The 25,762-nt window shown below is 53.0% G+C and overlaps 1 protein-coding gene across 1 annotated transcript; it reads right to left on the bottom strand.

Moving 5' to 3' along the window:
• Nucleotides 1-1,487: 1,487 nt before the first annotated feature.
• ACER1 (alkaline ceramidase 1) lies at nt 1,488-12,340 on the bottom strand. Its single transcript, XM_027715478.1, has 6 exons — nt 12,248-12,340; nt 5,824-5,938; nt 4,667-4,805; nt 3,530-3,667; nt 2,680-2,817; nt 1,488-1,656 (listed from the first exon to the last, which is right to left on the bottom strand). The coding sequence occupies exons 1-6, from the start codon at nt 12,338-12,340 to the stop codon at nt 1,488-1,490; spliced, it is 792 nt and encodes a 263-aa protein (XP_027571279.1).
• Between the last annotated feature and the right edge of the window lie 13,422 nt (nt 12,341-25,762).

Genomic DNA, 25,762 nt, shown 5'->3' with positions numbered 1-25,762 from the left:
TGGGCTCCAGAGACTGTCCCTGCAGGCTGGGCAAGGACCCAGACCCACAACATGGCTTCAGCTCATCACTGTAGGCAGCAAGGCTTGGAAAGCAAGAGTGTGTCCTGTGGCTGTAAGAGCAACTATGGGGACAACCTGGAAAGCACAGCAGGGGTCTGTCTCTGAGGGTCTGTATCTCTTTGTTCCTGCAAAGGTAATGACATTTCTATCTAATGTCACAGAATTATTGAATCACAGAATATCCTGAGTTGGAAAGGACCCACATGGGTCATCAGTCTCCTGGCCCTGCACAGATACCCCAACAATCCCACCCTGGCCCTCAGAATGTTGTCCAAACGCTCCTGGAGCTCTGGCAGCCTTGGGGCCGTGCCCACTGCCCTGGGGAGCCTGGGCAGTGCCCCAGCACCCTGTGGGGGAAGAACCTTTCCCTGAGATCCATCCCAACCCCCCTGGCACAGCTCCAGCCCTTCCCTGGGTCCCGTCCCTGGTCCCAGAGCAGAGCTCAGCGCCTGCCCCTCCATCTCCCCTCAGGAGGAGCTGCAGCCCCCGAGGAGTCTCCCCTCAGTCTCCTCTGCTCCAGCTGAACCAGCCGAGTGCCCTCAGCTGCTCCTCAGACCCTGCCCACCTCTGTGTCCCTCCTTTGGACTCTCCCCAACAGCTTTTGGTTCTTCCTATATTGTGGCACCCAAACTGCCCCAGGACTTGAGGTGAGGCCGCCCCAGTGCAGAGCAGAGTGTGACAGTCACCTCCCTTGACCAGCTCTGACCATCCTGGCTCCTCACCTCACCCTGCCCCCAGCCAGACCTTCCAGCAAGCAGAAGAATCTCCAAGTGGCCATTGGAGATTGTCAGAGCTCAGGAGGAACAAGGACATCGGGGATTGAGAAAGGGGTAGAGCACCCAGGAACTTGCACCAGCAGAAACTCCTTTGAACTGTCACCCAGGAGGATTTCTCTTTATAAACAGCCCTCCCTAGGTCAGAGAGAGCTTTGGCTGCCCTGTCTGTGGGAATGACAGACAGATAACAGAGTGTGGTATAGTCAGGGACAAGAAAGGGGCGCAGTGTAAGTCAGTGTCCACAGCTTTAATGCACAGCTCTCCTGAGCAAGACAACATACATCAATAAATAGAGTTAATAATAATAATTAGAACAGCCCCAACAAACCCAGCTGCCACCAGTTTGGCTTCAGTGTTCTCTGCTGTGGCCTTGTCAGCAAGGGGTGCTGGTGCTTGACTAACAAGAGGGCACAGAAGAAGCCCCAACTCCCTCCCCTCCTCAGTAGGGATCTGCTGGAGGAGATCTCTGGCTCTCTGGGCAGAGTCTTCCAAGGCACCTGTGGGCTCCCACCCTGCTTCATGCCCAGCATCATGAGGCCTCAGCTGCTTCCACATTGCCCTGGTCCGAGGAACAGGCGGCACAGCCGAGTCTTTCCCCATGTGTGCATCACACACCCCCCGTGCCCGAGGGATGCCTGGGGGCAACTGGCTCTAGCACTGCTTGTGGGGTTCCTCCAGGGTGACATAGGGCACCACGACAGGCCATGAGTCACTGGGCCAGTATTCCAGCTTGGGCTTGAAGGATGGCATTTCGTAGTTGACATCGAAGTAGATGACTAGAGGGCAGCAGTACAGGAGGGACAGGGCTATCAGCACGTGCCTGGCAGGGAAACCAAAGAGATGTGTTGGACAGGGATAACTCCCATCTGCTGGCATGGTCACCTTAAGACTGGAGCCAAGGGGTAAAGCAGTGGCAGGTAAGGTCCCAGTCTTGTGGTGCACAAAGGCTGCGGGGAGTGTGGGTCCTGCTGATGGGGTTTGTGCCTATGGGGAGTCCTATCAGAGCTCTGTGAGCTGGGGCAAGGAGAAGACAGAGATGGATGAAAGGAGGTTGTAGCCAGGTGGGAGTTGGTCTCTTCCCCCAGGCAACCAGCAGTAGGACAAGAGGGTACAGTCTTAAGCTGTGCCAGGGGAGGTTTGGGTTGGATACTAGAAGAAATTTTTACAGAGACATTGGAGTGGGCTGCCCAGGGAGGGGGTGGAGTCACTGTCCCTGGAGGTGTTTAAGGACAGACTGGATGTGGCATCAGTGCCATGGTCTGGGAACCATGGCAGGGTTGGATCAAGGGCTGGACTCCATGACCTCAGAGGTCTTTTCCAATCCGGTTGATTCTGTGATTCTATGGGGTGACATAGGGGACTGAAACCCCAAACCACCCATTCCCCCTTGCCTGGCTCAGCCCAGGTGTCTCTCCTAGCCATCCCTGTGCTTTGTGAGGGTGAATCTGAGTGTGCCACACTTGGGAAGGCTCTGAAATGTGTCCAAGCAAATCTCTGCCTTTCAGTTTGGCTGTTAAAATAACTGCAAGAAGGTTGCACTTCACGCAGCACCCTGGGAGCAGCTGCAGCCCTTGGAGAGCCAGCTGCTCACCTGGAGGGACTGCTGGAACAATTTCACTTGCAAAACAGTGTTTGGCTGGCGTGGAGGAGGAAAGGGATGTTAAGCAATGGTTGGGGCTGAATCCTTTGGCTGGAACCAGGGTGAGGAGCAGCATCAATAGTGACAGGAAAGGGAGAGAGGCTTGGGCAGAAATGCAGAGCCTCTCATCCCTGCTGCCATTTCTCTGTAGCTGTGACCCTTCAGCCCCTGAAAGGTGTGGGCTGGGGTCCCAGGAGCCCTTACCAGAAGCTGTGGAAGTAGGGGAAGTTGATGGCCTGCCAGAGCCAACAAAGCCACCGGTCACTGATCCAGCTGGTGATGGCCAGGACCCACCACATCACCATGACCGCGGCCATCCGGTGAACTCGTTTGTCGTTGCACCTGGAAGACACAGTGAGGGAGAGGGAGTAGAGTATTATGCTAGAAGGAAAGTGAGTTTCAAAGAGGGCTGGTTCCTGCCTGCACATGCAACACTGCAAACCCCAGTGAGTTCCTTCTGGAGAGTATTTCTAAGACCACAAGAACTGGAGAAGTGTGGCTCTGGAGAGAGGGATTCTGACTCTCCATGTGTGAGGATGATGCTGGGAGATGCCAAGGCACTCCTGTCTTCTCCCCAGGCCCTGGCGGGTTCTCCCAGCCACACACTAGTTCCCAAATGCCCCATGAAGGGGAAAGAGCTGCAGAGATGGCAGCTGAGGAGGAGAATCATAGAATCATTAAGGTTGGAGCAGACCTTTAAGATCATCAAGTCCAATCATCAACCCAGCACCACTAAACCATGTCCTCAAGTGCCACATTCAGACATTTTTGGAACACTTCCAGGGATGGTGACTCCACCGCTGCCCTGGGCAGTCTCTTCAGATAAGATTGTCCCGTGGATTGTCCCCATTCTTCATGGCCTTCTTGTACCCTACCGCCCACAGTCCTGCCTGTTCCTCCTCCTGGTTCCTCCCGGGCTGCCCCAATTCTTTGGAGAGCTGACAGTACATGTGGCTGATGAAGACTTGGTCTCAATTCTCTGTTGTGGACAGAGTCACTCCCCACCAGGAGCACAAATGGAGCTGCAGATAACCTCTGTCAGCCCCCCCCTTACTTTTTGAGTTCACGCCAGGTCAGGTACAGCAGGTGGAAGGCGATGCAGTTGAGCGCGTAGGCATTGAGGGTGGGTTTGACAAAAGACATCAAGGTGCTGATCACGGTGGTGATCCCAGTCAGCCAGTAGAAATGCCTCCTAAAGGGAGATGGGAGTGAGTGTCAGTGCCTCCAGTGTTCACAAGAGGGAAGGATGAGGAGGGGAGAGGTCGTGCTCAGTCTCTGTGCAGTCCTGACAGGAAGGCTGAGGTATCAGCCTCCCGGTTAGTCCATGACAGAGCGACAGAGCAGAGGACACAGTCCAGGAAGCAGCTCGAGCACTTTCATGGTGATGCCAGGGATGAGGCAAAGGCACCGGGAGCTCTGCACAGGGAAGGGCTGCAAGGCAGGAGTCCACAGGAGCTGTGCAAACAGGCCAATTTGGACTGACTGAACAACAATAGGGCTCAGAGGGGCCTTTCACATGCAAATCCCTTCCCAAGTCCCTTCCGCTCTCCCCCAGCCATTTCTCCACAGTGAACTCCTGGTGACCTCCTTCGGCATGGGAAGAGCAGACTTGGAGCAGGCCTTTGCAAGGCTTCTAACTGGGCTGGCTCAGGGGGCTCCAGACAGGATAGGACTATCCTTTGAGCAAAGCCCTGCTGGGTTCCCATTTCTGCTGGTCCATGCTCACCCAGTATCCCCATCCTCTCTGCTGAGCTCCTCCAGCCCAGGCAGCCCTCCTGCTAAACCTTGAAAGGAGGGGTGTAGCTTGGACCAGCTTGTCCTATGGGAAACCCCCTCAGCCTTCAGGGAAAGCTCTCTGTGGATGACAGAGGATGCTGGAACAGTTTGACGGCAATAGGTAATTGAATGTTAATGCTCAGGAACATTTAATTTCCTAATTAATTTTGAAATTCTCCTCTGCAACTTTGCAAACACAGCCAGCTCTAGCCGAGAGGAGCCCAGCACAGCCCTTCCCGTTGGAGGGTTTTGACTCTTCCCCTGTCAGCACCGAGTGATGGAGGGTCTGATCTCAAAGCCAATTCAGTGACCTCAGTGCTGACTCCTTGCAGGGGACCTGAGGGGTCACACCCCTCAATGTCAGTGTCCCTTCCCTCCCCTCAGAGCCTGCACCCCGTGTCCCTCTGAGTCACACCTGGTCTTGATGAACTTGGGGAAGTAAACCTGAGGGTACCAGAAGGAATATGCCACAGCCAGCGCCCAGAGGATGGAGAGCTCATCCAGGAGTTGTCCCACATAGCTCAGGGTCATATGAAAGTATGTGGAGAAGATGCCTGCAAGGAGCAAGGACACTTTTAGTCAGCAAAGCTCCATCCTCTCACAAGCCTGTCTGGCCTGGGAAGTTCTTGGGGGCCATTCCTAAAGGTAGGGTTCCTGAAGAGCAGGGTGTCAAGAAGATGGTACTAGACTCTTTTCAGTGATGCCCAATGACAGGACAAGGAGTCATGGCCATAAACTAAAACACAAGTTGTTCCATCTCAAGATGAGGAAGAACTTCTTTCCATGGAGAATGACAGAGCACTGGAACAGCTCCCCAGGGAGGGTGCGGAGTCTCTCTCCTTGGAGACATTCCAAACCCACCTGGATGCATTCCTGTGTCACCTGTTCCAGGTGATCCTGCCTGGGCAGGGTGGTCGGACTGAATGGTCTCACAGAATCAGAGAATCAACCAGGTTGGAAAAGACCTCTGAGATCATGGAGTCCAACCCATGATCCAACACCACCTCGTCACCCAGACCATGGCACTGATGCCACGTCCAGTCTGTCCTTAAACACCTCCAGGGACGGGGACTCCACCCCCTCCCTGCGTAGCCCCTTCCAGTGGCTGATCCCTCTCTCTGAGAAGAATTTCTTCCTGATGTCCAACCTAAACCTCCCCTGGCACAGCTTAAAACCGTGCCCTCTTGTCCTACTGCTGGTTCCCTGGGAGCAGAGCCCTATCCCCCCTGGGTCCCTTCTCCTGTCAGGGAGTTGTAGAGAGTGAGGAGGTCTCCCCTGAGCCTCCTCTTCTCCAGGAAGGTCTCCAGAGGTCCCTTCCAACCCCAACTATTCTGTGATTCTGTGAATGGGCCTTGGTGTGGGGGAGGTGTGAGGGAGCCCACACACTCAGCACCCTGGGGATTTACTGGGCTGGAAGGTGCAGGAACCACAGCCTGCAGGGCTTCAAACAGAAATGGCTGTTCAGTTCCCCATCTCAGCTTTCCCCTGTGCTTTGGCCACTGAGAACATCCCAGGGTATCATGTTGGGTACTCTGGCAACCTGTTTGGTCTTCCCACAGCCTTGGCACCCACCTACGAGGATGAGGAGGCCCGAGATGAAGTACAAGGGCATGGCACGGTGCTGACAGTACTGCCGGTTCAGGTAGAGCAGGGCAGGAGAGAGCACAAAGAAGCTCACATTGCTGATCTGGAAAACAAGAGCCACATCCAGTTTATTGCACGACCTTGGGCGAGTCCCATCCCACCACATGCCTCAACATCTCCATGTGCGAAGAGGATACTGATCTCTAGTGGGAAGCGTGGCATGGAAGCAGGGATTGCCCTTGGCACAGGGAGAAGGCAGAGGCGTTTCTCCAGAAGGGAGGCTGGAACTGGAAGGACAGCTATTGCTGTGACAGCAGTGGCTGCAGACACCTGTGCTCTTCCTGCAGGCACCTCTGGGGACAGCAAGCACAGGGTGAGCTGGTTTGTCCCTCTTGGGTGATGGTTTAGCTTCAGCTGCCCAGTGTCTTCAAGCAAGATGCCAAACTCCTCTGTTTGCAACCACCTCCTGTCAACCCAGACCTGCCAGGAGCTCCCTGGGTGGCTCCCGACCCTTCCAGCCAGCTGTGAGTCCCCTGTGAGGGGCTGGGAGTTAGTGAGGAGCTCAGTACCACAGGAAGCCATGATCAGCAAAACATCCTTAACTGGGAGTGGCTGTGGTAGAGAGTGGCAGGACAAGCAGGACGTAGGTAGGTGGGAACAGGCAGGATTGAGGTGACATCCTGTGGTGTCATGTGTGAAGCCACCTGGCCTGCAGGGGGGAGGTGTTCTGGACACTAGTAATTACATGAGGTCATAAACCTCCTTTAAACACACCTGGCAAATGAACACAGTGGAATTATTCTGCCCTGATTTCCAACTCTGCAAAATTCCTTCATGGACAGACTTTGATTTGTCTGGGGAGGAGGGGACAGTGCTGGACTGGCTGAAGGTGCCAGTGCTTTGGAGAGTGGAGATGCCGATGGGCAAAATGTGGGAGCTGGGGAGGAGCAGCAAGTGCCCAAAACCTGGCCCTGTCTGCTGGGTCAGGCCCACTCCATCCTGCAGCAATAGGGCAATGAAGTCTGCACTAATTACCCTCTGTGGGTTCTTACTCTGGATTTTTCACCTGACTCTGCAAACTCAGGAAAGGGATATCACTGGGACCTCCCCAGGGAAAATCCCTCTTGCTTACGAAATGTTGGGACTGTGGTGTTGTGTTTACCTGCCAGGCAGCTCTTTGGGGCTTTGGAGCCATTTGGCAAACGACCAGGATGACTTTTATCTCAGCCTGACAATCCTTTCATCTCCCAGCTAGATGCTGACCCAGACCCCACGCCTGGAATGTGACATCCACAGCCCAGAGTCTTCCCCTCTCAGCAGCACGAGGTAAACTGCAAAATCTGCACTTGGCTAGTGAGGTCCCCTGGGATCTCTGTGGTAACAGGGCTGCAAATCACAGGGATATTGTCATCTATCTGAAACACACCCTCTGGTATTCCAGAGGGAAACACAATTCATGCCTAATGTAAGGTCTCAATTCCCTTAAACACTGGAGATTTATCTTGATTTTCACTAAGGTTTCCATGAAACGAGTTCATGCTCCCATTAACAGCAATTCTCAGGCCAAATGTATTGTTTTTCCATAGGTGCTTAGAGCCAAATCCAGGCCTATTCCCATTCCAGCTATGAAAAAAGAAGTGCTGCTCCCACTTGCACACTTGAGGTCAAACTGCTCTGAAATGATCAAGAAACCAGACGACCATGTGTTACAGTAACAACCGCGTTTCAAACGTTTCTTTTTCCTGTGAAATGGTTAAATAGGCTTGGGGAAGACAAGCAGGGATAGCAAGGAGAGAGAAAACGCTCGGAGAAAAGGCAGCAGTGTGCAAGTGCCAGCACGCATGACAGCGTGAGGAAACGTGGGAGGCTGGGACTGTGTATGGAGAGGTCTGGATCTGTGTGCTGCAGTGGGCATTGCAACAGTGTCATTAATTACATGATAGAGGCGTTATCACTTCATTAATTCAGGACATGATGTGCAAGATCAGATATCAGACGGGAGGGATAATCAGGGGAGCCGTGCCAACAGGGTCAGGAAGATAAGAGTGATTCCTTGCAGAGCAGCCAAGCTCTGAGATTAGGGAAGAGCTGCTACCCCTGTGGGGGACATGGGTTTTCATCACTCGTGGGATCCCAGCCCTGATTTGTAAATGCTGACTTCTGTCTTCCCTCTAGGATGTGGCAAGCTCTGTCTCAAATGTGGTTAGGAGGGTTTTGCTCCCGGTACTCCTACTAGAAGTTTTTCCAGAATTTCTGCTCACTCTGAGACCCCCCAGCACAGCTTCTCTTTATACTTGTCTGGGTCGTACTGGCCGGGAGGCACCAGCTCCCTCTGCCGGGATGCTGGGGAGATAAGAGAGTGGTGGTGGAGCTGAAGTGTAATTGGACATGGGAGAGCCACTCAGCCCTGTGGGCTCACTGTGTGAGCTCACCACTGTGTCCCACTCCCTAACAAGGGTGAGTGACTGCCCCAGGTGCCCACCTAGCCTGGCATTTGCTTCTTTCACTAGGAGAGAAACTAGATTGGGATCAGCTAGATGGCTCTAATCCTGGTGCATTAGTAGGATCATCAGGAAGACCCCAGACTTTTGCAGCTCCAGCCTGAGATGGAGGGAGAGACCTGCAGAGAACCTTCATCCATGACAGGGTGAGACCAGCTCCCTATTCCATCAGGGCAGGACATGCTGGAGGGATCCCTGGGATGGAGGGAGAGACCCACAGGGAACCTCTTTGCATCTCCATCTATGACAAGGGGAGTCCAGCCTCTGGTAAGGATTGGGGCAGCAGATACTGGTTTGAGGACAGCAACAGTGCAATGGCAGCTAAGACCTGTGCTAGTCCTTACTCCAGCCAGGAATTTTTTGCAGTGGAAGGAGATTTCTGCAGGATTCGCTGCAGAGTTTACTCACTCAAAGGCCAGAGAACCAGCTTTAGCTTCCAGAGGAGCCCACAGGGTCAAGGACAGGAGTGAACACCTCCAAGGCTCTCCAGACCTGTACAGCAAGTTCCCAACAGCCAGACCTGTGTAGCAGAGGAGGAGACTGCATGTTCTGCCATCACAGTGTCCTGCCGGTGCTTCAGGGCAGGAGACAGCTGTTGGGGGGAGTTGGTTCTGCACATGACTTTCTGGGCAGGCAAGAGGGTGATGTGGCTGTGCTGCCATGGGATTAGCCCTGACACACTGACAGTGAGTCCTGCTCTGGGTGGATCTGGGTAACCTGAGGGTAACCTGGGGTAAGCTGAACTTATCCCACCAATCCATGAAGCATCCAGGAGCTCTGGATATACAGCAGTGTCAGAGCTCCTGCTGCTGCAGAGACACCGCTGGGGATGTGGGCGTCATTACCAACATCCTGAATCAGTCATTTCAGCAAAGAAATGAGGGCAAAAAGACAAGTCCCTGACTGATGACCCTTCTAGAGCACAATAGCGTTCTCCTTTGAGCAGCCAGAAGACAATAAATTTCTGGGTCACTGAGTCACTATAAATAGGGCTTTGTTGCTGAACTGCATCCAGCCATGAGCCACCATGTATTATTAGGTACTTAAAGATATTGTTTACACTCTTTTCTTATACCCGTGGTGTTTATTTCTAATAAAAAAGCATCTAAGCCAAGCAGACCTGAGAGAGTGTGGCTGGCATGGAGCAATTCCCAGCAGCACAGCTGCTGGCACAGAACTGCCCAGCTGGAGCCCCAGGCAGGGTTGGGAAGAAGACATTGAAGAGGATGCTCCATGAGGAAGCCCTGCTGATTTAGTGGTCCAGCAGGCTTGGGTAGGAGCTGGCTGGATTCCCAGCCTCTGGGCTGGAATTCCCTCTAAAGCTCTGGAAAATTGACACTGAAGTCAATATTGATATAATTATCTCAGGGCAGGCCCATAATGCTGCAGAGAGGCAGAAACCTGAGTATGGGGAACAAATGAATGGAGAGGGGAAGAGGAGGAGATCCAGGCTGTTAGGACCACATCTGGGATAGTGCCCTGAGCCCCAGCGGGATCTGCAAGATGCTGCCAGCCAGCAGGGATAGCTGTGGAACTCGGCTTGCTCAGATTTCTATTGTCCCCCCTTTGGGGCACATCACAGGGAGCCTCATCCTGCAAGGGAGCCCAGAGTGTGAAGAGGGGTCCCTGTGCTGCTGCAAGGGGGGAGAGCCAGGCAGTGCCAGCCAGGCTGTGCAGCTGGGGAAGGAGTGATACCCATGTCAGTGATGCTCCTGCCGGGTTTTGGTTACGAGGTCTGGCCCTGAGCATGGGGCAGCCTTGGGGCTCTTGTCAGATGCTCAGGTAACAGCAGTTTTTTGGAGGTTTGCTCCTTTGTCAGCCCTTGTCTGGACAGGAGGTCACACACCAGCCTGGTGCAGGCAGCTGTCACAGCAGGTTTAGATCTCTGCTGCTTTCTCTGTTTGGGAATCACATCCTAAAATAGAGGCTGCAGAATTGGTTCCCTCCACCTGCACAGGCACCCTGATGAGCTCCATGAGCCTGGAAACAAGGACATCAGTGCAAGGACCAGTAAAAGCTCTTTCTCTGCTGGGGAAGGGGTGCCCAGTGTCATAAGGAGAAGAACAAGGGCAAGTCCAACCACTGGAAAAAATCCTGCAGGGTTTGCTCTTCCCACATCTCTGTTCCTCAGTGTCACACCAGTTTGCATCTGCGTGGAAACATGCACTGAAGAGGTTTTCCAGTCCTGGAGGAAAGCTGTGTCTGAGTCCCACACAGTGAAAATCTATCTTAACAAGCCCAGTCCCTCAAAGGTGGTGTGGAAACATAGGGGATGGCTGTGGCTGGCAGGGACCTCAATCCTGAACAAGGCACCTGGTAGGATTGTCAGGAATAGCCACATAATTTAGAATCCTGTGCCACAAAATGACCCAGGCAGCTGAGAGTTAATATTTTATGGGAATCAGAGGGCTGTGGGTCCTAAGTGACACAGTTTTGCATCTGGCCACACCAGCTGGTATCCAGCAGAGAAGTCAGACACATAAGTGCTTTTGAAGAGCTCTCAAGATACTTATTGGCGTGATAAGGATCCAGAGCCACTTTGCCAGTCTGGGTGTAAATCAGGATCCTTGTGAAAATGGAATCTCAGCTCCAAAGGCACGTTTGAAAAGTGCTGACTGTGTACTAAACTAGGACATGAGGCAAATTTATCTCCCAGAAGGAATTCTGACTAAAAACTTCACTTTCAGTCTTCCTGCTCTCTGTGGAAACCAGCCCCTTTCTGGTGTTGCCAGTGCCGGAGACCTTTGGCACCTCCCGTTTAGAATCACAGAATCATGGAATGGTTTGGGTTGGAAGGGACCTTAAAGATCATCTCATTCCAACCCCTACCATGGGCAGGGACACCTCCTACTAGTCCAGGTTTCTCCAAGCCCTGTTCAATCTGGTCTGTTTGAGATGCTGATGTCAGCATTGAGTGATTTCTTTACCTCCTTGGTAGTTATACCTTGCTTTGCACCTCTGAGCCCATCCAACAGCGTCACTAGCCAGGCAACAGCACAACACATCCAGCTGGATGCCAGAGGGAAGCAGGATTTGATCTGGGCTGGCAGCTTTTTGTTGTCTGTCTCAGAGAGCACTGATCATACACAGCCTGAGCCTCCTCCTCTGAGACTCCATGTAGGCAATTAGAGCTGGGGAACTGCAGGGCTTGGGAGAGGGAATTATCCTTATTACAGGCAATTTATTAAAAGCAAGAAATTCTTTAAAAAAAAGAGGAAGAGCCATTTCCATGAGAACAAGAACTTCTAGTGTTGAACCGTAATTGCTAAAAATTGTAAACAAGGCCTGTGGAAGGTTGTAAATCCACATGCCTCACACCCCTGCAAGCCTGTAATTGCTCTGAGGGAGAGAGACATGCTTGGAGAGGCTGGTTATCTCCAAGTTCTCTGCAGATACGGATGCTCCAGCCAGGCTGCAGTCAAGGGACTGGCACTGGATGCAGCCTGACTGATAAAGGATCACAGGGGGTGAAACCGGCTCATGCATCAGCTTTCCCTGCGCTGAGTTCCGGATTCCCAACCTGCCTGACACGGTTCATGGAAGTGCTGCCTCTCATTTTGCCACTCCTGTACATTTAGCTGGAATATATGAGCCCTGTATGGGACCTATCCCAGTTGGCAGGAGAGCTGCAGGACTGGTATAACAGGATCTCACAGATCTGGGCGCTGCCAGACTTTTCTCACTAGGAATCAGCCCCACACATACCAGGAGTCCCCCTGGCCCCAGCACGTTTTGGGAGCAAGAGATAAAAGTCCCACGATTTATCTGAAGCTCAAAAAACATTCCCCATACCAGCACCCTCCAATACCAGGAAGCTCAAAGAAGTGAGCAGGAGGAAAGAAAAGGATGTCCTATCCCATCTGGAGTCCCCAAAGCAGCCCCAGCCTGTCCTGGGATGATTCCACACTCACGGTGTTGTAGTACTCTGCAATCACGGCTGAGCGCTCAAAGTTGCCCTCACACCAATCCACCTCAGCACTCTGGTAGGAAAATATGCTTGGCATCCTTGGGCACCTTGCAGGAGGGAAGAGAGAGGAGCAGGTTAGCGCTGCAGACCCCAAGGGAAGTGCAGGATCCCGCTCTGCCCCCCTGCCCCTCGCTCACCCCACCAATGTGCCTCACCTGGCACCAGTCAGCTCAACACATCATCTTACCCAGCTATGAAAGACTCATCCTCTTCCCATCAAACTTCATAGTGCAGAATATTTCCTCTCTCCTCCTGACACAGGAGTTAAAAATCACTCCAGAAAATGCCCTTGAACTCTGAGCCTGGGGATGGTCACCCATCCATGGCATTAACATCTCTCCTCAGGTGTCGTTGCTGCCACACGACGCTTCCCCATCTCAGCCTAGTCCTTGTCACCCCGTCTTCTCCTTCCTCTTCACTTTCTCTGTGACTCAGACCTTGCTGCCAGGAGGACTTCGCTGCTCTCTGTAAGCTGTGAGCTGCTTTTTGGGAGTGGACAACTTCACAGGGGTTGGTGTTCATTGGCTCTGTTCTCCTTAGCTGTTCCTCAGCATCATCCCGAGGGCTGGAGCTCATCACCTTGTGGGAGCTCAGTCCTGGAGCACCAGCCCAGACCCTGGGTATTCCCAGAGTCCTGGAGCTTAGAGCAAAGGCACTGGGAAGTGCCTCTTCACTTTGAATTTGATTTCCCTCTGAGTACACTCCCATCCTCATTTCCCAGAGTTTCACACCTCAAGTGGGTTCTCCACTGCCATGACCCTCAGCCTGGCCTCTGGAAATGGCAGAAGCTGCAGTTACAAGTGAGATTCTAAAAATATCTAAACTTCTGCTTACTTTTCTTCCCCATTCTGAAGTCTTCCCTATCCTCCTTGAGAGCATAATTTCTCAGCAATCTTTTATTAATTTGAAAAAGTAAAAATTCTGTTCCTATTTGGATCATAAGTTATGTATTTGGCATATTTTGTTTCAGATCTTTGAGACCCTGGAGCTATTTTTGAAGCTGGTAGTTGGGTGCCAACCTTAGAGGTGTTTGGAAGCACCATCCGAATCCCAGCAGCTGAGTTTTGGTACAAAACAACGACAGAAATTCCCTGGAATTCAGTCCCTGGATGCAGTGTGGAACTAACCCATCTGGCTGTGCTTCTCTAGCCCTGCAGAATGAGCAGGTATGAGGTGACACCAAACAGGGACTGAGGTGACACCAAACAGGGACTGAGGTGACACCAAACAGGGACTGAGGCGACATCAAACAGGGACTGAGGTGACACCACTTGAGTGGCGTCTCTGAAATCCTGAGGCACTGGTGGAAAACAGAGCTTTGGTTTCTTTGAAAATCCTTTCAACTCTGAGCCTAAAGTAGGGAAGGGAAGTTTATCTTAACCCCACTCATCGGCTGATCATGTTCTTGAGGAGAAACAGCCAACTCCCTGTTTACACCACTGGGAGCTGAGCAGCACCACCGTGTCCAGCAGAAACCAAGGGATGTGTAGGGGTGTGAAGCTCCCACAGCTTCCTCTGCTGCTCTTCCCAAGAAGTTCAAAGGGAGAAAGCACAGGAGTGTAACACTGAGACAAACGAGCTCTTCTGTAACTCCTGCTCCAACCAGATAAACCGACTTGGGGGTGAACCTCCACCGTTCCTTTACAACTGCAAGCTAACGATGCCCTCTCTTTAATCCAGGCTGGCTGGTTCCCAGAGCTGAGATCATGGCTACAGAAGCAAAATAAAAGAGATGGCAGGCAGATGGGTTTGAGCTCTGACTCTTCTTGCTCTTGCATCTCCATGTGCTCGTTCACACCACAGGGACTCTCTCCTCATCCCTGCTGCTTTGCGTTACACTTTTACAGTGATGAAAGTTGTTTTTGCAGGGTGTAAAAAGAATCAGACCCAGGATAGTAAATCCCATCTCATGACTTGAGCAGAGATGGTTGAGAGATGGTGAAGGGATGGAGGAGACAGGAGACAGGAAAAGGAACAGAAAGATGGAAGCAGTGGTGCTGGATTGCTGCTCACGTCTCCTGCCAGCCTGACTTACCTGTGATCTCTGGATGGACCAGCACTGCTTCCACACGGCGAGATGAAGCGTCAGGAGCTCCAAGGATTCCAGCAGAGCTGGAGCAGCAACCTGCCCTGCCGCTCTAGCTCCAAAGGAGTGCCCACGGTGTGAGCTCACCAGGAGCAGCCGCCAGCAAATCCCCTCGCCCCGTCTCTAGGGAAAGCCTTGGGATGAGACCAGAGCCATGTGCACCCTCCAGGCAAGCCTGCCTGGCCCCCACAGGAAGCATGTTGGCTGGAGAATTTATATGTGTGCACCCAGGTGGGCAGGGGCAGGGAGGGAGGGCAGGGAAGCATGAGCTGGAAGGGTTGGAACAGCAGAGGGTGGAAATGCAGCCTGGAATCACCGTGTGCCCCTGGGCGGGTTCACCTGCGCACGCGCACACGCCCCGATCCTGGCCCTGCTTTTCCCAGGGGAGGGACTGATCCCCACAAACTCCTTACAGAGGTGGATAAACCCCAATACAACACTTTTGACCAACAGTGAGGCGCTGCTGCTGGTTTTTTCAGACTTTAAATTCAAGACACTTTTTCGCTTTTCAATTTATCCTCTGTTTTATTATCAAAAATAATGTTTCTATCAAACCACACTTCTTCTGGCTGGTTTAGTTTGGTATTTAGTTAAAGAATGATCTGAACAGGACACTTTTGGGTGGCTGCATTGCAAATATTTTCCTCCTGAACCTCATTCAGGCATTCAAGAAAATTGGCAGCAATTAAACTTTTTCCCCGGAATCAACATTTTGTAGAGTTGAGAAAGTTGTAGAGTTGAGAAAAGAAAAAATACGTTGCTTTCTTAAATATAAGACTTAATATTTGGTCAGTGCTTCCTGTTGGACCAGGGGAGACACCACATGCAGCATCACAAGGCAGGGTCACATGAAGATCCAAGGAGTCCTTGTCCATGTGTTTCCTGAAGAGTAGGGATTTCTTTGCCCTGGGAATAGGCTCTTTGGGAAGCTTAGCCATTTATTTTGCTAATTCTGTGAAAAGGAGCATCCCTGATCTGTGTAACACCTCCTGGAGATGTCAGGGCTTACAAAAGCCTCCCAAATCCACATGCATTTGGAAATGAGAGGGTAATTAACCACTGAAGCAGCTTATGTTACAACATGGTGGAGCCTCCGTTACGCTTAACTAAGTCCAGGCTGGGCATCCTTCTAGGACAGACTTGGAGCAGAAGATCCAAAGGGATTCCCAGTGAGCTGCTCCCACCCCTGGATGGTCTCCCTGCCTTGTCTGAAGTGTGGAATTCTGAGGTGCATTTGTTTCTTATTCACTCACAACTCCTGAATGGACTGTACAAGTAGGAACTGAGTTTCCAGGCTGAGTGAAGCTCCCCTATTCCCCAGGGAATCTAAGTGAGAAGCAAGCGTTGACTTGCCCATCCTACTGGGAAGGGAGGCAGGGAATGGAGGCAGAGATGGATTTCAGAATAAGAACCCACACATGTGATGCCTGCTCTGGTTGAACATGCTGGAAAAGAAAGAGTTTTTCCCATCCCAAAACCTCTGGCATCGTCGGTGTGAGCAAAGCATCCAAGCATCCCTGATACATCCTGTGTCACACGGGGAATAAATAACTGGGGAGGGATGTAATGGATCTGCATCTTCCCTGATTCATCAATAAGTAGGTCATAAAGAGAGGTTGATTTCCTGGTGAGTCCTCCTTCCCAGCTCCTGCTAATGTTTACATCCTCCTGCCTGTGGTCAAAAGGGCCTGGGATGCTGAGGATGCTGAGGATGCTGACATGGAGGTGGGTGGGCTGGGGAGAGGCAGGTACCCAGGGAGCACAGGGTGAAGCTTCTGGGCCTCAGGTGAGTGTTTCACAGAGACAGTGGGCACTGCTGAGGCTGCTCCTTGAATCCTGGAGTCAGTTTTGGGCCCCTCATGACAAGAAAGACATTGAGGGGTTGGAGTGTGAGCACAGAAAGGGAATGGAACTGAGGAAGGGTCTGGAGCACCAGGAGCGGCTGAGGGAGCTGGGGCAGCTCAAGCTGGAGCAAAGGAGGCTCAGGGGGGACCTTCTGGCTCTGCAACCCCCTGACAGGAGGGGGGAGCTGTGGGGGGGTCGGGCTCTGCTGCCAGGGAACAAGGGACAGGACAAGAGGAAACAGCCTCAAGTTGTGCCAGGAGAGATGTAGGTTGGATACTATGGACATTCTTTTCAGGGAAAGGGTTGTAAAGCATTGGTACAGGGCAGTGGTGGAGTCATCATCCCTAGGAGAGTTCAAACAATGTGTTGGTGTGGCACTTGGGGACATGGTTTAGTGGTGAACGTGGTGCTGAGTTGATGGTTAGACTTGATGACCTTAAAGGTCTTTTCCAACCTTAACCATTCTGTGATTCTAATCCTCCCTGTGCTTAAAACTTCTTTCTCTCAAAGCTTCACCTGAACTCCTCACCTTGCTAAGACTTGCTGCCTCTTCTCCACCTTTCTTCTAACATGTGACATCTCAGCTCACTTCTCTCTGTGAGGGCCACTGACAAGTGGCATATCTCAGGGGCAGTACTGTCCTGTCCCCTTGGCTGGTCCCTTCCTGCTCCCTGGAACTGGTGCCCCCTTGCAAGACCCCACATCCCAGGCAACGTCCCAGGCTTTGTGCCATGGGACATGCTTTAGTCTGGAGAGCCTCATCCCAGCTCCTTTGCCTCTCTGTCATCCCTTGGGCAGAGTCTGAGGGTCCCACTGGGACAGCTGAGATCAGGCAGTGGAATCACAGAATCACAGAACCATGGAAGAGTTGGGGTTGGAAAGGACCTTAAAGCCCATCTTGTTCCACCCCCTGCCATGAGCAGGGACACCTTCCACTAGCCCAGGTTGCCCCAAGCCCTGTCCAAGCTGAGGGAAGGGACAGGGGCTCTCACAGGAGCTGAACCTCTGGTTCCAGTTGCCAGTGTTTTATAGCTTTATGCTCACAAGCTGTGGTGGGGAAGAGTCAGTTCTGCTGCTGGTACCACCAAAACAGGGAAACAGGGACTCTGGCAGGTGAGTTTGGGAGAATCCAGTTGCTTAACTTGAGGCTGGTCCTACCTGCCTCATCCTATGGCACCTTGATTGAAGGTTTCCACCTCAACTGCTGCTGACAAGGAATTTTTTTTAAATACCATTGGGAGCAGCCGTGGTTCAGAGGCACATGTGGTTATTTATTGCCTGGGCTGGTGTGGGGCTGGGACTGTGGGCAGAGGGGCAGCAGCAGCCAGGGCAGGGAGGATGAGGTGGGGGTGCTGGCATCCCATATTCCTACTGCTGTTTGCTCAGCACTTGTGAGTCAGAGCCCTGCAGTGGAAGGAGACAAATGACTTTGCTCCATTCTCACAGCAAGGCTGAGGGAAGGGAAATCAGGCACTTTGGCTCCTTGCTGCCCTACTACATCATCCTGTCCATGCTCAGGAAGGCCCTGAAGCCTCCTGGACGTGCTCCATCCCACTGCCACCTCCTTTGCTTTTGGTACATGACTTCAGCTCCAGGGATGCAATTTCGTGCTTCCAGGTATGAAAAACACAGGCAGGTGACCTGGGAGCCTTACTAATGCTGAACAGTTAAATAATCCCTCTCATTCATGGCTCCACAGGGCAGGAATCATGTCCTGGGCTTGGCTGGGAAGCTGTTTAGCAGAATGTGGTCTGGAAGGAATAACAACAGCAGCAGGAGATGTGCTAATGTTGGATGTGCTTTGCAGAGCCAAATGGAAGCATTTGTCTCCATCGCTGCTGCAGAGCCCCCCGAGAGCAATGTACCCACTCCTGTTCACATCTGCAGAGCTGGAAATATCTGTGTTTCCTCACCAGGTAGGGCAGGGGCTCCAGGCAACCAAAAACCAGCAACAGCAGCAGCAGCAGCAAATCAAAGCCAGATGCACCCCACGCGAGGTGTGGCTTTGGAGCCCCGAGTGCCTGAAACACCTGCTCTTTACAACACCATGGCCCTGCTCCTTGTGCAAGTCAGCCCCCACAGCAGCAGAGCACAAGCCTTGTCAGGCCCCAGAGGGTTGGTCTCGGGGTCCAGGAGAAGTTCTCCACCAATCCATCATCATTGAGCAATCTCCCAGGCACTCCATTATCTTCACTCCAGGCAGGATGCCATTCCAGGCAACCCAAGAGGCTTTGTCAATGTGACCACCCTGTGCTTGTTTTGAAATACAGGCAGGTTTAAAGCAAGTGCCGTAATTACTAATGGTGACAGCAATAACAGGAGTAGCTAAGGGACATTCTCCCAGCACTGTCATCTGTCACATGCAGCTCCAGCACAACTCTGTGTGCGTGGAGAGGCCTTGGCTTATGCAACTCACCTGCTGGATGTGCAGGGCTGAGCAGAGACCTTCCCCATCCTCCCCTTCTTGAAGATGAAAATATGAGCTCTCTAAATAGAAGGGAGAAAAATCACCTTATTCTTGGCCCTGCTGTAGCAGCAAAACCAGGGCTTTCTCAGCCACAAGGGCTGCCTGGAGTCCCAGAAGGTTTTGGATTTAGCAGCCACAGAGCAGGGAGGCACCTCTTGCCACACCAAAATTCTGCACACAGCAATTTGTCAACTTTTCTTATTTCACAGAATCCTGCACGAGTTTATCTCAAGCTTTTAAAGGTTATTTTTGTGGTCATATTCTGTGGAACAAGGTCCTGTATGGTTAGGTGCTGGCTGAAAAGTACCTCCTCTTCAAATCACAGAGTCACAGACTGGTTTGGGTGGGAAGGGACCTTAAAGCCCATCTCATCCCACCCCTTGCCATGGGCAGGGACACCTTTCACTATCCCAGGTTGCTCCAAGCTCTGTCCAGCCTGGCCTTAAATACTTCCAGGGATGGGGCATTTGCAGGAATGCTGATTCTGAAGAGATGTGCAAATGCAAGGGGATGAAGAGAAAGTTCCTGTTTGCTTGGACTGAGCCCACAGCTTCCCATCAGAGCTGGCAGGAGCTTGGCAGCACCCTGCAGGCAGGGAGATGTGTTATCCCACGTTGCAATCCTTCCCAGAGTGGCGCAAAGCCTTGGCAGGAGACCCCGAGGGTTTGTGCAAGTTCTGTGAGAGACTTGATAGCAGAGACTGCAACAAACCCTGGGAACCACAGACTTCATGCAAGGCTGTCTCTAAGTACTCGGGGGGAGACTCCCAGCCCCTCTATGCTCTGGTGGGTAGAGAGCAGGAAGGCTCCTCTGCTTCAGGAAGGGCAATTAGTGCCTTTGTAAGCTCCCAGGAAGGCAGATGACAGGTTTGCCTCCTGCCCCATCTTCTGGTGGTCAGTGACTAAATACTTCCTTAGCTGGAGGTCCTGGATCATCATCTTTAATCACTCAGCACAGGCTCATCCTGGACACGTTTATCTCAAGTTTTTAAAGGTTATTTTTGTGGTCATATTCAATGTCATCACGGTCCTGATTAATTAGGTGATGGCTGAAAAAGTACCTCCTCTTAGAATCACAGAATGGTTTGAATTGGAAGGGATCTTATAGCTCGTCTAGTGCCACCCCCTGCCATGGGCAGGGACACCTTCCACTAACTTGGAGCCCAAGTTGCTCCAAGCCCCATCCAACCTGGCCTTGGACACTTCCAGGGATGGGGCAGCCACAGCTGCTCTGGGCAACCTGTGCCAGGGCCTCCCCACCCTCACAGGGAAGAATTCCTTCCCAATATCCTATGTAACCTGCCCTCTGGCAGTTTAAAACCACTGCCCTTCTTGCCTCCCTGCTGACTGATGGGAGCCCTCCAGCTGGGTCACTTCTGGAGTGGGAAATTATGTGTAGTTGTTCCCTGTTCCTGCCTCCAAGCCTGTTCTCTGCATTTCCCTGCCACCTCCCCATGCCCCCCGCTCATTCCCAGTGCACATCTCTGGTTTTCAGTTTCCCACCTCTGTTCAAAAGAAACACATTCCATCCCAGGTGTTTTAAACCTCTCTCTGCCTACAAAAATAAAGGGAAACTGATATTTAACACGTTTTTTCTTTCGAAAACAGAAATTTGGTGTGAGTGTCTCAAGGGCAGACAGAGGGTTTGTTATAACAGTGACACGGTGACACTTACAAGAGGCACTAGAAAAACTCCTTGGGAGAGTTTGTCACCTGAAATGGCAAAGCCTGGGAAGAGATTTGGGCAGAGATGCCCCCAGCAGCTCTGGCAGGAGTGTCCCACTGGCTTCATCCTTGGTTTGGTGCCTGGGCTCTGAAAACATGAGGAAAACCCTCTCCAGGCTCCTGCACCTACTGTCTGGCACAACCCTCCCTCTCAGGTCCATGAGCAGGTGAGACCCCTCATAGCAGAACATCTCTTGTGATTGCAGTGATGTTTGTGTCCTCCTGGAGCTCTGAGCAGCCCCTGGCCGTGTGCCTGTGCCTGGGCAGCGGGCAGAGCTCAGCTGCCTGCGCAATGAAACACGGGCCTGTCAAGACCACGTCACTCTCCTGCAGATCCCATTCTTGATGGCCTTAAAAGAGGACTGGATACATCCCTGAAGGTGTTTTCCCTTCTGTACACATTCCATAGGAAGCTCCTGATGCCATCTGCAGGTTTGTGGCAGCGCTGATCTATTGGCAAGGGTGTGCCCTTTTCCCAGGGTTGCCCCAGGGAGTCACCAAACATGGAATCATGGAATTTTTTAGGTTGGAAAAGCCCTCTAAGGTCATTGAGTCCAATTGTCAACCCAGCACTGCCGAGCCCACCACCAAACCTTGTCCCCAGGTGCCACATCCACAAGTTGTTTGAACACTTCCAGGGATGGGGACTCTGCCACCTCCCAGGGCAACTTGTTCCAATACCTGAACACCCTTTCCTTGAAGGACTTTTTCCTGACAACCAATTTAAACCTCCCCTGGTGTAATTTGATGGGCAACCAGGCAACTGATGGGCCAAACTCTGGGGAAGAGATTATTGGGAAGGCTCATTCCATTGAACATCCATCCCTTCCCACGCCTGCAGAGACATTTCCTTTATTCATTTAATAACTTCCTATTTCTTGACTATGTTGTTACACTTTTAATTCCTGCCTTTCCCTGGAGGGACTAAAACCCATCTCTAACCGATAAAACCAATTCATCCTGAGTGTTTCAGAGTCTTCAGGCAACTCAGAGGCAAAGCTGAAGGGCCCAAAATAACCCCCGGCTGGTGCAATTCACTGGATTTCCTGCTTGCATCAGGATGGAGCTTGGCTCCAAAACAGCTCCAGGGTGTCAAATCAGCCCTGAGAGCCTCCAGCTGATCCAGCCACCCCATCCCAGCGTCAAAGGCACACAGGGGATGTTGTGAGACCAGGGCAGGTGCCATGTAGAGCTGTTTCCCAAGCCCAGCTGGACTCTGAGCAGCATCTTCCTGCCAGGGATCTATCTGCCCACACCCTTGGAGAGAGGGCAAGAGGGTTGCACAAGGCTGGTGGCAGAGGAGGAGGCTGCTCTGGGAACCCACCCTCCAGGCTAGGTCCTTGCCTACCTCCCCTGTTGTTGAGACTGGAAAACTGGGAGTGGGAACTGGGAGAGGGAGCCATCCCACCCACAGTGTGCCTCTCCCCAAGGCACCTGTGAGACTGTTTCCCAAAGAACGATGTTTCCCAAATCTTATTTTCACGTCCTGAAATCTCTGCAGGCAGTGAGAGGAGCACAACAACACCCTCACACTCTGGAATTAGGGAGGTGATGAGTAGGAACTCCAGTTTGTCCAGGGATGTTCCTATTGCAATATTTGTCCTGCAAAAAAACCTGGAATATTAGCAAAAACCTTGCAAATTAGGGGCAAGTGCAGCTCTGACTATCACAACAAACCAAGAAATTCTGATTTTTCCTGCCTGTTCACAGAAATTCTCCAGACAATGTGCAGGAACAGGATTTTTAAGCCTGGAAACAGGAGTTTTGCAGCATTGGAGCTGGGAGGTAACAGAGTGTGTAAGGCCAGGTCAGAGAAGGGAAAAACCTTGGGGCTCACACATCTCTGGCCTCACTCACTGCACAGAAGGGTCACAAGCTGGCTGAGACCTGATGCAGTGAAAGCACAATCCAAGGGACAGGACAGGGTGATATCCCAAGGAGGAGCTGGGATATGTTTTGTATAAAACACCCACCCACAGCAGCAGGTGAGTTTTGTAAAAAAAAAAATATTTTGGAGATATAAACCAAAAAGTGGTGTCAATTGAGAATCCTACACACAGACTTCATACCTGTGTCCTTGTGTGTGTCGTGATCCTTCTGGACTGAGGTGCCCACAGCAGCTCTTGGGGGGTGAGGGATGTCCATGAGGGTCCCTGGAGCTGCCCATCCTAGCAGTTGAAGCATCATTTAACCCTAATCAGGGTGCATTTTGGGGCCTGAGGCCCCTGAAGTCCATTTCTCAACTGTGTTCCATGCCTGTCATGAGCTCTTTGAAACAGGTTTGCTTTGTGGTCTCTCTGGGGTTGAGATCCAAAATCCTTCAGCTGTGCAAAGCAATAATTGCCATGATGGTTGTTCCTGGTCTTATCACTCGGTCTGGCTGAGCTGGGACACTTCGTACAGTTCATAAAAACACTAATAACACTAATTAATTTTTACCAAGTTTTGCAAACTGCCTGGGGAGTGCTGGGGCAGCTGGAAATGGTAACACCTCATGAGGGGTGAGGTGGGGACAGTGTTTACCTGGCCAAAGGAATCCCTGTCTCCCCAGATCCCACTCCAGGTACATCCTACTGTCTCTCTCTCCTCTCCCTGTAGCTGGATCCATTCCCACCCTCTCCTTCCAAGGCACTAAATGCACTGGATATGATGCTTAATGATCTCCTGGGAGAAGCTGGACTGACTCTGTGCAGGGTGGTGACAGATCCATCCCTTCCCTGCTGCACAGCTCAGCTTCCCTATCGGAAAGATGGGATAGGGATCTGCAAGGAGCCTCAAGATCTGCTCTGAGATAGGGGCTGGGTGTTGTTTTATGGTTTAAGGATGCCAGAATCCACAGCTAACTACTGCAGGGCAGAGAGGCAGTGGCTGAACATGAGCCGTGTGCCCAGGTGGCCGAGGAGGCCAATGGCATCTGGCCTGTGCCAGGAGTAGTGTGGCCATGGGCCCAGGGCAGTGACTGTGCCCTGTGCTGGCACTGCTGAGGCACCTCCAATCCTGTGTCCAGTTCTGGGCCCCTCGTGACCAGAAGGACACTGAGGGGCTGGAGCGTGTCCAGGGAAGGGAACGGAGCTGGGGAAGGGGCTGGAGCAGCAGGAGCAGCTGAGGGAGCTGGGGGGGCTCAGCCTGGAGCAAAGGAGGCTCAGGGGGGACCTTCTGGCTCTGCAACTCCCTGACAGGAGGGGAAGCCGGGGGGAGTCAGTCTTTTCCAGGGAACAAGGGACAGGATGAGAGGAAATGGCCTCAAGTTGTGCCACGAGAGGTTCAGGTTGGATATTAGGAAAAAGGTCTTTGCTAAAATAGTGATCAGGCACTGGCACAGGCTGGCCAGGGCAGTGGTGGAGTCCCCATCCCTGGAAGTGTTCAAACACGTGGATGTGGCACTTGAGGACGCGGATTAGTGGTGGTGGGTTGATGGTTGGACTCAACAACTCGTGTTTCAGACACTCTTCCCAAGTGTCTGCAGGGAGGCCGGTGGCACCCAAACCCTTCGGGCACCTCTGTCCTGCCCCAAAGCACAAAAAGCTGTCTGGAGGTTGCGGCCGAGGGTGGCAGAGCCCTGTCGGGAGCACCCGCATCGCCCCAAACCGGGACCTCTTTGCCCGGGGCCCTCAACCACTCTCAGGCTCGCCTTCTGCAGAGGGGTTTGTCCTGATTCGCCATTCCTCATTCCAGGGGTTTCCCGGGACACCCCCGGAGCCCCCCCGGCCTGCGCCGCGTCCCCCATGGCCGGGCCGGTGCTGCCACCTGCGGGCAGTGACAGCGCAGTGCAGCCGGGACAGGGGATCGGGGTGCGGGGGAAAGGGGATCGGGGTGTGGGGGAAAGGGGATCGGGGTGTGGGGGAAAGGGGATCGGGGTGCGGGGGAAAGGGGATCGGGGTGCGGGGGAAAGGGGATCCGGTGCGGGGGAAAAGGGATCGGGTGCGGGGGAAAGGGGATCGGAGTGTGGGGGAAAGGGGATCGGGGTGTGGGGGAAAGGGGATTGGGGTGTGGGGGAAAGGGGATCGGGGTGCGGGGGAAAGGGGATCGGGATGCGGGGGAAAGGGGATCGGAGTGTGGGGGAAAGGGGATCGGGGTGTGGGGGAAAGGGGGATCGGGGTGTGGGGGAAAGGGATTCGGGGGCCGGGGGGAAAGGGGATCTTCGAATTCGGATGCGCGGGGGAAAGGGGATCGGAGTGTGGGGGAAAAGGATATATCTATCGGAGTGGTGGGGGAAAGGCGGATTTTTTTGGTGTTGAGTGGGGGGTGGGGGAAGGGGATCGGGGTGCGGGCGGCGGCTGGGGAAAGTGGATTGGGGTGGTGGGGGATTTCGGGGTTGTTTTTTGGTGTGTTTTTTGGTTTTGGGGTGGTGGGGAAAGGGGAAAATTCGACAATCGGGGTGCGCGGGCGGGGTGCGGGGGAAAGGGGATCGGGGTGCGGGGGAAAGGGGATTGGGGTGTGGGGGAAAGGGGTTTGAGGTGTGGGGGAAAGGGGATCAGGGTGTGGGAGAAAGGGGTTTGGGGTGTGGGGGGAAAAGGGGGTTTGGGGTATGGAAGGAGAGGAGGATTGGGGTACGAGGGGAAAGGGGCGATTGGGGTACAGGGAGAGAGGGGGAATTGGGGTACACGAGGAAAGGGGGAATCGAGATGCCAGGGAGAGGAGGAATTGGGGGAAATGGGGAAAGGGGGGTTTGGGGTACATGGGGAGAGGGTACCCGTGGTGTGGGGGAGAGGAAGGATCAGGGTACAGGGAGAGAGGGGGGATTGGGCTACGAGGGATGAGGGGGGATTGGGGGAAATGGGGAAAGTGGGATCAGGGTATGGAGGAAGGGGGGATCAGGGTGAGGGGGAAGGGAGAATTGGGGTATGGGGGAAAGGGGGCATTGGGGTACATGGGGAGATGGGAGATTAGGATATGGGAGGACAGGGGGATTGGGATACAGGGGGAGAGGTGGGACCCGGGCTACCAGGGAAAGGGGGGATCAGGGTATGGGGAATCAGGGGAATCGGGGTGAGGTGGTAGAGGGGGGATTGGGGTACATGGGGAAAGGGCAATCAGGATACAGAGGAAGGGGGGATTGGAGTAAGGGGAGGGAAGCAGAGGTTGGGATACGGGGAAAAGTGGGGATTGGGATATGAGGGGAAAGGGAGGATCAGGGTTCGGGGAGAGAGGTGGGATCGGGGTAAAGGGGTAGACGGGGGACCTAGAGGGGTGATGGGACCGGGGAGAGAGGGGGGAATGGGATATGGGGGGAAAGGGGCGACCCAGGGTGCGGGGGAAGAGGGGAGACTCTCAGGGCATGGGGGAAAAGGGGATAGGGGTACAGGGGAAAAGGGGGGACCTGTGATACAGGGGGAT

Source organism: Pipra filicauda, unplaced genomic scaffold (genome assembly GCF_003945595.2).
Source record: "Pipra filicauda isolate LSUMZ 115617 unplaced genomic scaffold, ASM394559v2 scaffold294_size920599_pilon, whole genome shotgun sequence".
Taxonomy (NCBI): Eukaryota; Metazoa; Chordata; class Aves; order Passeriformes; family Pipridae; genus Pipra; species Pipra filicauda.
Note: the sequence above shows the minus strand (reverse complement) of the source record. Positions and strands in the feature narration are given on the sequence as shown.

What these genes read in the sequence shown, in the direction of transcription:
- ACER1 (XM_027715478.1), bottom strand. Translation starts at nt 12,340, where the DNA reads ATGCCAAGCATATTTTCCTACCAGAGTGCTGAGGTGGATTGGTGTGAG. An exon ending in GGGCCTCCTCATCCTCGTAG is followed by an intron (nt 4,806 to 5,823) that starts GTGGGTGCCAAG and finishes TGCTCCTTGCAG; the next exon opens with GCATCTTCTCCACATACTTT. An exon ending in CCCTACTTCCACAGCTTCTG is followed by an intron (nt 1,657 to 2,679) that starts GTAAGGGCTCCT and finishes TTTCCCTGCCAG; the next exon opens with GCACGTGCTGATAGCCCTGT.